The sequence below is a fragment of the Embiotoca jacksoni genome, unplaced genomic scaffold (genome assembly GCF_022577435.1).
Source record: "Embiotoca jacksoni isolate LCO1_2020_lvr unplaced genomic scaffold, fEmbJac1.0.p SCAF_10, whole genome shotgun sequence".
Lineage (NCBI taxonomy): Eukaryota > Metazoa > Chordata > Actinopteri > Embiotocidae > Embiotoca > Embiotoca jacksoni.
In genome coordinates this window covers 16,428,858-16,441,201 of record NW_027185230.1, presented here as the reverse complement: position 1 = coordinate 16,441,201, position 12,344 = coordinate 16,428,858, and the positions used below count along the sequence as shown (strand labels likewise).

Genomic DNA, 12,344 nt, shown 5'->3' with positions numbered 1-12,344 from the left:
ATGCTACAATATGACTTTTTTTTCATATTTTGGACGACATGCTATAATATGACTTTTTTTTCATATTTTGGACGACATGCTATAATATGACTTTTTTTTCATATTTTGGACGACATGCTATAAATATGACTTTTTTTTCATATTTTGGACGACATGCTATAATATGACTTTTTTCCATATTTTGTACGACATGCTATAATATGACTTTTTTTTCATATTTTGTACGACATGCTATAATATGACTTTTTTTTCATATTTTGGACGACATGCTATAATATGACTTTTTTTTCATATTTTGGACGACATGCTATAAATATGACTTTTTTTTCATATTTTGGACGACATGCTATAGTATGACTTTTTTTTCATATTTTGGACGACATGCTATAGTATGACTTTTTTTTCATATTTTGGACGACATGCTATAAATGTGACTTTTTTTTCATATTTTGGACGACATGCTATAAATATGACTTTTTTTTCATATTTTGGACGACATGCTATAATATGACTTTTTTTTCATATTTTGGACGACATGCTATAAATATGACTTTTTTTTCATATTTTGGACGACATGCTATAATATGACTTTTTTTTCATATTTTGGACGACATGCTATAATATGACTTTTTTTTCATATTTTGGACGACATGCTATATAATATGACTTTTTTTTCATAGTTTGGACGACATGCTATAATATGACTTTTTTTTCATATTTTGGACGACATGCTATAATATGACTTTTTTTTCATATTTTGGACGACATGCTACAATATGACTTTTTTTTCATATTTTGGACGACATGCTATAAAATGACTTTTTTTTCATATTTTGGACGACATGCTATAAAATGACTTTTTTTTCATATTTTGGACGACATGCTATAACATGACTTTTTTTTCATATTTTGGACGACATGCTATAAAATGACTTTTTTTTCATATTTTGGACGACATGCTATAAAATGACTTTTTTTTCATATTTTGGACGACATGCTATAGTATGACTTTTTTTCATATTTTGGACGACATGCTATAATATGACTTTTTTTTCATATTTTGGACGACATGCTATATAATATGACTTTTTTTTCATATTTTGGACGACATGCTATAATATGATTTTTTTTTCATATTTTGGACGACATGCTATAATATGACTTTTCTTTCATATTTTGGACGACATGCTATAGTATGACTTTTTTTTCATATTTTGGACGACATGCTATAATATGACTTTTTTTCCATATTTTGGACGACATGCTATAGTATGACTTTTTTTCCATATTTTGGACGACATGCTATAATATGACTTTTTTTCCATATTTTGGACGACATGCTATAATATGACTTTTTTTCCATATTTTGGACGACATGCTATAATATGACTTTTTTTCCATATTTTGGACGACATGCTATAAATATGACTTTTTTTTCATATTTTGGACGACATGCTATAATATGACTTTTTTCCATATTTTGGACGACATGCTACAATATGACTTTTTTTTCATATTTTGGACGACATGCTACAATATGACTTTTTTTCCATATTTTGGACGACATGCTACAATATGACTTTTTTTCCATATTTTGGACGACATGCTACAATATGACTTTTTTTCCATATTTTGGACGACATGCTACAATATGACTTTTTTTCCATATTTTGGACGACATGCTACAATATGACTTTTTTTTCATATTTTGGACGACATGCTACAATATGACTTTTTTTTTCATATTTTGGACGACATGCTACAATATGACTTTTTTTCCATATTTTGGACGACATGCTACAATATGACTTTTTTTCCATATTTTGGACGACATGCTACAATATGACTTTTTTTCCATATTTTGGACGACATGCTACAATATGACTTTTTTTTCCATATTTTGGACGACATGCTACAATATGACTTTTTTTTCCATATTTTGGACGACATGCTACAATATGACTTTTTTTCCATATTTTGGACGACATGCTACAATATGACTTTTTTTTTCATATTTTGGACGACATGCTATAATATGACTTTTTTTTTCATATTTTGGACGACATGCTATAATATGACTTTTTTTTCATATTTTGGACGACATGCTATAAATATGACTTTTTTTCATATTTTGGACGACATGCTATAATATGACTTTTTTTTCATATTTTGGACGACATGCTATAATATGACTTTTTTTTCATATTTTGGACGACATGCTATAAATATGACTTTTTTTTCATATTTTGGACGACATGCTATAATATGACTTTTTTCCATATTTTGTACGACATGCTATAATATGACTTTTTTTTCATATTTTGTACGACATGCTATAATATGACTTTTTTTTCATATTTTGTACGACATGCTACAATATGACTTTTTTTCCATATTTTGGACGACATGCTACAATATGACTTTTTTTCCATATTTTGGACGACATGCTACAATATGACTTTTTTTTCCATATTTTGGACGACATGCTATAATATGACTTTTTTTTCATATTTTGGACGACATGCTACAATATGACTTTTTTTTTCCATATTTTGGACGACATGCTATAATATGACTTTTTTTTCATATTTTGGACGACATGCTATAATATGACTTTTTTTTCATATTTTGGACGACATGCTATAATATGACTTTTTTTCATATTTTGGACGACATGCTATAATATGACTTTTTTTCATATTTTGGACGACATGCTACAATATGACTTTTTTTCCATATTTTGGACGACATGCTACAATATGACTTTTTTTTCCATATTTTGGACGACATGCTACAATATGACTTTTTTTCATATTTTGGACGACATGCTACAATATGACTTTTTTTTCCATATTTTGGACGACATGCTACAATATGACTTTTTTTTCCATATTTTGGACGACATGCTACAATATGACTTTTTTTCCATATTTGGACGACATGCTATAATATGACTTTTTTTCCATATTTTGGACGACATGCTACAATATAACTTTTTTTTCATATTTTGGACGACATGCTACAATATGACTTTTTTTTCATATTTTGGACGACATGCTACAATATGACTTTTTTTTCATATTTTGGACGACATGCTATAAAATGACTTTTTTTTCATATTTTGGACGACATGCTATAAAATGACTTTTTTTCATATTTTGGACGACATGCTATAACATGACTTTTTTTTCATATTTTGGACGACATGCTATAAAATGACTTTTTTTTCATATTTTGGACGACATGCTATAAAATGACTTTTTTTTCATATTTTGGACGACATGCTATAGTATGACTTTTTTTTTCATATTTTGGACGACATGCTATAATATGACTTTTTTTTCATATTTTGGACGACATGCTATATAATATGACTTTTTTTTCATATTTTGGACGACATGCTATAATATGATTTTTTTTTCATATTTTGGACGACATGCTATAATATGACTTTTCTTTCATATTTTGGACGACATGCTATAGTATGACTTTTTTTTCATATTTTGGACGACATGCTATAATATGACTTTTTTTCCATATTTTGGACGACATGCTATAGTATGACTTTTTTTCCATATTTTGGACGACATGCTATAATATGACTTTTTTTCCATATTTTGGACGACATGCTATAATATGACTTTTTTTCCATATTTTGGACGACATGCTATAATATGACTTTTTTTCCATATTTTGGACGACATGCTATAAATATGACTTTTTTTTCATATTTTGGACGACATGCTATTAATATGACTTTTTTCCATATTTTGGACGACATGCTACAATATGACTTTTTTTTCATATTTTGGACGACATGCTACAATATGACTTTTTTTCCATATTTTGGACGACATGCTACAATATGACTTTTTTTCCATATTTTGGACGACATGCTACAATATGACTTTTTTTCCATATTTTGGACGACATGCTACAATATGACTTTTTTTCCATATTTTGGACGACATGCTACAATATGACTTTTTTTTCATATTTTGGACGACATGCTACAATATGACTTTTTTTTCATATTTTGGACGACATGCTACAATATGACTTTTTTTCCATATTTTGGACGACATGCTACAATATGACTTTTTTTCCATATTTTGGACGACATGCTACAATATGACTTTTTTTCCATATTTTGGACGACATGCTACAATATGACTTTTTTTTCCATATTTTGGACGACATGCTACAATATGACTTTTTTTCCATATTTTGGACGACATGCTACAATATGACTTTTTTTCCATATTTTGGACGACATGCTACAATATGACTTTTTTTTCATATTTTGGACGACATGCTATAATATGACTTTTTTTTCATATTTTGGACGACATGCTATAATATGACTTTTTTTTCATATTTTGGACGACATGCTATAAATATGACTTTTTTTTCATATTTTGGACGACATGCTATAATATGACTTTTTTCCATATTTTGTACGACATGCTATAATATGACTTTTTTTTCATATTTTGTACGACATGCTATAATATGACTTTTTTTTCATATTTTGGACGACATGCTATAATATGACTTTTTTTTCATATTTTGGACGACATGCTATAAATATGACTTTTTTTTCATATTTTGGACGACATGCTATAGTATGACTTTTTTTTCATATTTTGGACGACATGCTATAGTATGACTTTTTTTTCATATTTTGGACGACATGCTATAAATGTGACTTTTTTTTCATATTTTGGACGACATGCTATAAATATGACTTTTTTTTCATATTTTGGACGACATGCTATAATATGACTTTTTTTTCATATTTTGGACGACATGCTATAAATATGACTTTTTTTTCATATTTTGGACGACATGCTATAATATGACTTTTTTTTCATATTTTGGACGACATGCTATAATATGACTTTTTTTTCATATTTTGGACGACATGCTATATAATATGACTTTTTTTTCATAGTTTGGACGACATGCTATAATATGACTTTTTTTTCATATTTTGGACGACATGCTATAATATGACTTTTTTTTCATATTTTGGACGACATGCTACAATATGACTTTTTTTTCATATTTTGGACGACATGCTATAAAATGACTTTTTTTTCATATTTTGGACGACATGCTATAAAATGACTTTTTTTTCATATTTTGGACGACATGCTATAACATGACTTTTTTTTCATATTTTGGACGACATGCTATAAAATGACTTTTTTTTCATATTTTGGACGACATGCTATAAAATGACTTTTTTTTCATATTTTGGACGACATGCTATAGTATGACTTTTTTTTCATATTTTGGACGACATGCTATAATATGACTTTTTTTTCATATTTTGGACGACATGCTATATAATATGACTTTTTTTTTCATATTTTGGACGACATGCTATAATATGATTTTTTTTTCATATTTTGGACGACATGCTATAATATGACTTTTCTTTCATATTTTGGACGACATGCTATAGTATGACTTTTTTTTCATATTTTGGACGACATGCTATAATATGACTTTTTTTCCATATTTTGGACGACATGCTATAGTATGACTTTTTTTCCATATTTTGGACGACATGCTATAATATGACTTTTTTTCCATATTTTGGACGACATGCTATAATATGACTTTTTTTCCATATTTTGGACGACATGCTATAATATGACTTTTTTTCCATATTTTGGACGACATGCTATAAATATGACTTTTTTTTCATATTTTGGACGACATGCTATAATATGACTTTTTTCCATATTTTGGACGACATGCTACAATATGACTTTTTTTTCATATTTTGGACGACATGCTACAATATGACTTTTTTCCATATTTTGGACGACATGCTACAATATGACTTTTTTTCCATATTTTGGACGACATGCTACAATATGACTTTTTTTCCATATTTTGGACGACATGCTACAATATGACTTTTTTTCCATATTTTGGACGACATGCTACAATATGACTTTTTTTTCATATTTTGGACGACATGCTACAATATGACTTTTTTTTCATATTTTGGACGACATGCTACAATATGACTTTTTTTCCATATTTTGGACGACATGCTACAATATGACTTTTTTTCCATATTTTGGACGACATGCTACAATATGACTTTTTTTCCATATTTTGGACGACATGCTACAATATGACTTTTTTTTCCATATTTTGGACGACATGCTACAATATGACTTTTTTTCCATATTTTGGACGACATGCTACAATATGACTTTTTTTCCATATTTTGGACGACATGCTACAATATGACTTTTTTTTCATATTTTGGACGACATGCTATAATATGACTTTTTTTTTCATATTTTGGACGACATGCTATAATATGACTTTTTTTTCATATTTTGGACGACATGCTATAAATATGACTTTTTTTCATATTTTGGACGACATGCTATAATATGACTTTTTTTTCATATTTTGGACGACATGCTATAATATGACTTTTTTTTCATATTTTGGACGACATGCTATAAATATGACTTTTTTTTCATATTTTGGACGACATGCTATAATATGACTTTTTTCCATATTTTGTACGACATGCTATAATATGACTTTTTTTTCATATTTTGTACGACATGCTATAATATGACTTTTTTTTCATATTTTGGACGACATGCTATAATATGACTTTTTTTTCATATTTTGGACGACATGCTATAAATATGACTTTTTTTTCATATTTTGGACGACATGCTATAGTATGACTTTTTTTTCATATTTTGGACGACATGCTATAGTATGACTTTTTTTTCATATTTTGGACGACATGCTATAAATGTGACTTTTTTTTCATATTTTGGACGACATGCTATAAATATGACTTTTTTTTCATATTTTGGACGACATGCTATAATATGACTTTTTTTTCATATTTTGGACGACATGCTATAAATATGACTTTTTTTTCATATTTTGGACGACATGCTATAATATGACTTTTTTTTCATATTTTGGACGACATGCTATAATATGACTTTTTTTTCATATTTTGGACGACATGCTATATAATATGACTTTTTTTTCATATTTTGGACGACATGCTATAATATGACTTTTTTTTCATATTTTGGACGACATGCTATAATATGACTTTTTTTTCATATTTTGGACGACATGCTATAATATGACTTTTTTTTCATATTTTGGACGACATGCTATAGTATGACTTTTTTTTCATATTTTGGACGACATGCTATAATATGACTTTTTTTTCATATTTTGGACGACATGCTATATAATATGACTTTTTTTTCATATTTTGGACGACATGCTATAATATGACTTTTTTTTTCATATTTTGGACGACATGCTATAATATGACTTTTTTTTCATATTTTGGACGACATGCTATAATATGACTTTTTTTCATATTTTGGACGACATGCTATAATATGACTTTTTTTTCATATTTTGGACGACATGCTATAAATATGACTTTTTTTTCATATTTTGGACGACATGCTATAGTATGACTTTTTTTTCATATTTTGGACGACATGCTATAGTATGACTTTTTTTTCATATTTTGGACGACATGCTATAGTATGACTTTTTTTTCATATTTTGGACGACATGCTATAGTATGACTTTTTTTTATATTTTGGACGACATGCTATAGTATGACTTTTTTTTCATATTTTGGACGACATGCTATAAATATGACTTTTTTTTCATATTTTGGACGACATGCTATAGTATGACTTCCGTTCACATTATGTTGACCAGCATATTGGTGCAGTTGTCAGCGTTGTCGTCTCACAGTCTAAAGGTCCCGGGTTTGATTCCAGCCCGGGACTTTCTGTGTGGAATTTGCATGTTCCTGCATAAGTTACAACATGTTGTCCGAAAAGTGATAAAAAAAAAAAAAAATCCTACTATAGCATGTTGACTCACAGATTTTGCACGTAACAAAGTATTTTTTATTTATGAGGTATTTTAAGTTATTAGAAAAAAAAAAAAAAAAAAAAAAAAAAAAATCAAGACTTTCCTGTCTGGTTATTGTGCCCATCATTCTTTTCAATTGCTTTTTCTAGAAAATGTATTGAAATATTACACATAGTGGTGTCGTGGAATAAAATTAGAAATACAAGATTTCATTCAGGAGGATCCTGAAGTCCGGCCCAGATATTGAAGTTTCAGCATCCTTCGTGTTTAGAGCAGTTATTTGTATGATTCAATTGTTATTCATTTTTCAAAAGTGTAACTGTACCTTGGATTGTAGGCATCAACTTTAACAACCTATTTACTTCCTCCCTTCCTTCCTTCCTTCCTTCCCTCCCTCCCTCCCTCCATCCCTGCAGGTTGGCTGCGTTTTAAGGACAAGTGCTTCATGTTCAAAGGGAAAAAAAATGATATCAAAGCGAACTGGTCTTATGCTCAGAGTTGGTGCAAAGGACAAGGAGGAAACCTGGCTGTGATCGATAACCAGTATGAGAACGGTAAGCTCGGCAGACAGCCGCTAAAAATACGCAGCAGTAGCTGCAGCTGTAGCTGTATATTTAGATTCTCTTCTCTCCTCCAGACTTCGTGTCAAGTTACCTGAGGGACCTGGAGCTCCCCACGTGGATCGGCCTGTCGGATCTCTTGGTGGAGAATCAGTACGCCTGGATCGACGGGGTGAGCCCGGTGCTGTACACCAACTGGAACGACAAAGAGCCCAACAATGCAGGCGGAGTGGTGAGGCTACACTTAGAGAGTCTGTTAATGATGGTTGAAAGAAAAGCAGGTGGGAAATGTTGTGAAGCTTTTACACTCACAGGTTGGACACGTTCTTGTTCTGCTCAACAGGAGAACTGCGTGGCGCTGGCTCACGGACACCTGATGAGCGGCAAGTGGGACGACGCCTGTCACAAGGACCGCAGCTTCGTCTGCTCCAGGAAGAAATGTCAGTAAACTCACCAGTGGCTCTGCTTTCCTTTAACTAGGAAAAAAAAAAAAAAAAAGAACTTTTCAAACCGCAGCAGAGGACTTACTTCTAAACTTTCCTCCACATCAGCGAGCAGTGTCGCCCCTCCTCCCCCGACCAAGAGCCCCTGCCCTGCTGGCTACATCTCCTGGTACCTGAACTGCTACAAGCTGGTGGAGGAGCCGGCGACCTGGGACGAGGCTCAGGTCGCCTGCCAGCAGCAGGGCGGCAACCTGGCCAGCATCGACATGAGCTACGACCATGCCTTCGTGGCGGGAGTGGTCCTGCAGGGAAAAACCGACACCTGGATCGGACTCAGGCGCAAGGTGCCGCAGAGGGCGGGTCGCGCTACAGACGACCTTAAATATCTAAAAAATATAAAAGGCATTCATGTCCCTGAAAAAGTATTTGTCTTAAAACATTCACAATTTTACAGAAGTGGAGGACTAATATTCTTTAGAGTAAAAATACCAGTAAAACAACGTTAAAACCCGACACTGAAAGTCCTACATCAGTAAAAATAGCATATCAATAGGAAAAGAACCAAATTTAAGAAAGTCCACTTATGTAAGTAGAACTTTGCACCAGGTAGAGGTGAAGCTAGTTTTGACCTTCAAATAAATCTAAAGGCTTGTGAAACAGTTGAAGGGTTGTTTGGGGCTCAAATTGTTATTTAAATGAAACCATGTGAGAATTTTAGAGACGAAATCACTTGTGGAATTAATAACAATTTACACAAATCAAATGTCTTAAATGTGACAAGAGGCTTCAACCAGACGGCTTTGAGAGTCAGAAGCTGAATAATTTGGAAAATGCCGGTTTAATTGTTCAAAATATATAATATCATATAATCTGAAAAGTAACAACAGCTGTCAAATAAATGTAGTGGAATAAAAAGTGAAAGTGTTCTCTGAGAAATGTAGAAATAAATGCAAAGTAGCAGAAAATGGAAATACACAATTTAGGTAAAAGTACTTCAACTACTTACTTTCAACTATTAGAGCCTCCTCAAGTGAATTTCTATTTACTTCTACTGTGTTGGACGTACTGTGAGAGGCGACTAGAGGAAAACACAAGACTGTGCAAAAGTTTTCGTTTACTTTTAAAGTAAGGATGCTTTTAAAAAAAAGAAATCTCATTTAAAACATCACCTTGATATTCTTCTGCACAGTTTTGTTTTTTTAAGGTATTTGGCAGGTAGGTTGTTCCAGCATCTCCTAGAAGTTGTCACAGTTGTTCTGTGGATTTAGTTTCTTCATGTAAACCCAGACTGACTCCACGACCCTGACAGATCTTCACCTGCGTCTTTGAGGATCTAACCCTCTCGTATGGTGTTGTGATGCAGGAGGACGGTTCCTACGGTTGGTCGGACGGCTGGCCGGTGTTCTTCACTCAGTGGGGACCAGGAGAGCCCACGAACACCAAGGACGAGGGCTGCGTGAGCATGCACAATTCCATCATGTTCCACGGGACCTGGAACGACACCAAGTGCGACCAGGCTAAACCGTACATCTGCAAGATCTCCTCAGGTATCACCCACTAATACCGAAATGATTTTTTTATTAATTTTTTTAATCAGCGGTGTTCTCCAGTTTTGGTTTTAGACCCACAATGAAATGCAAAAAACAAAAAAAAAAGTGCAAGTTGAAACATACGACTCGCGTCGTCTTTCAGAGAACCCGCCTCCGACTCACAGCCCCGGCGACGGGAAGTGTCTGCCGTTCTGGATCCCGTACGGCCGCCACTGTTACCACGTGTTCAGCAGTCAGCAGGGCTTCTCTTGGCCCGACTCCCGACACCACTGCCAGGCTGCCAAGACGGAGCTGGTGTCCCTCCACAGCAGAGCCGAGGTGGAGTTCCTCAGGAGCCTCAACTACACCAAACAGCACAACATCTGGATCGGGCTCACCAGGGACCGCAACTGTGAGTTTAGAAAACAGGAAGAACAACAATGTTTTCATTGGTTTTTTTGTTTTTTTATGAGACAAAAACAAACATGAGCAGAAACCTACCCGCTAAAAGTTGGGATGTGCTTTTCCAGTTGGGTGGGGATGGACGGACAAGACGTCTCTGGGTTTCCTCAACTGGGCTCAAGGTGAGCCCAATGCAGTCTTCCACCCCGGCGACGTGGCCGAGGAGAACTGTGTGGAGCTGTACCCCGACGGACGCTGGAACGACAACAACTGCCTGCAGAAGAGAGGCTTCGCTTGCCGCCACCGGCAGTGTAAGAGTCCCACTGATACTCTGAAGGAACATTCAGCTGCCTGCGAGGTCATCGCTGCAGCTTTAATTTAAACTCCGAGATCAAAAATGTTGTGACGAGCAGCAGAGTGACTGTTTATCTTTGTGAAACTCTCTTTCAGACTACACAACAGATGATGGCAAAAATCCTATTTTTCCCACTGATGATCCGGGTGTCAGCAGTAAGTGACAGAGCAACACATGATGTGTTTCTTTGGGCCTTTTGGCAGGACACCATGAAATATCTCAAGGACACCAACCTTTCCTCTGTCGCCACCTTGAGGTTGGAATAAGGTTTTGAACTAAATGTCCAGATATGCTGCTGGCTGAACTGGGATAACATTTTCTAGCAGACAATATCACTTGAGGTTACAACACATGAATGTGACGGGGGAATTATTAACTTTTCATTTAGTGCCACTGGCAGGTCAAAATTGTATTTGTCCAATAGTTTGATTTACTTTCAAAACTAATGAAATTCCTCCCCAGCGGCACTTTGTGTCGGTTCCAACTTCGAAAATGTTAGCACTAAAATAAACATGGTAAACATCCCCCTTAGCATTTTCTTTAATTAATTAACCAATGAATGAATGAATATGCTGCGTCTCTCCTCCTGCAGATGTAGGCGTGATAACCGTCAGTGTCATCGCAGCCGTTGTGACTTTCAGCTTGATAGCTGGCCTGCTGTACTACATGTTCGGCGTGCGCGGATACAAAGTGAGCGGCTTGCACTTCCCATCGAGAACAAGCAGAAACATCGACGTGGTGAGTTCCTCACTGGCGTGTTGTGGTGTTGCGTTTGGGTAAAGAGACCCGGGTACGCTTTTATCAATGTAAATGAGTTGTGTCGTCTCCTCTGTTGCAGCCCGCTTTCATCAACCCGAACTTCGCAGGGGAATCAGACACATAAACATCACCAGCTTTTGTACAGTAAATCTGTAATGATGCCTGAAAGTCTCTGGAATTTTGTAAGATTAAACATTATTGTATATATTGTCAAAGTATTAAGAGATTCAACTTCATTTTCTTGTGCTGCACTTGTATTTTTCAGGTGCAGCAGTTATTTTTGAGAATTAAAATTGAGATTAAATTACACGTGTTTAAAAACTTTTACAGCCAATTATCAAATTGTGTGATCCTTGTTTTCTTTGAAATAAATAAAAGTGAACAC

At 33.9% G+C, this 12,344-nt stretch overlaps 1 protein-coding gene across 1 annotated transcript in view; it reads left to right on the top strand.

Annotated features, from left to right (window-relative positions):
- The window catches only part of LOC138204947 (uncharacterized), a 36,609-nt gene extending 24,268 nt beyond the window's left edge, over positions 1 to 12,341 (top strand). Inside the window, 10 exon segments of the mRNA XM_069160524.1 lie at positions 8,328 to 8,465; positions 8,549 to 8,703; positions 8,815 to 8,911; positions 9,023 to 9,258; positions 10,278 to 10,461; positions 10,607 to 10,855; positions 10,974 to 11,156; positions 11,296 to 11,355; positions 11,793 to 11,938; positions 12,039 to 12,341. Of these exon segments, the coding sequence (XP_069016625.1) occupies positions 8,328 to 8,465; positions 8,549 to 8,703; positions 8,815 to 8,911; positions 9,023 to 9,258; positions 10,278 to 10,461; positions 10,607 to 10,855; positions 10,974 to 11,156; positions 11,296 to 11,355; positions 11,793 to 11,938; positions 12,039 to 12,083 (1,493 nt within the window). The 3' untranslated portion in view covers positions 12,084 to 12,341.
- The last annotated feature ends 3 nt before the right edge of the window (positions 12,342 to 12,344 follow it).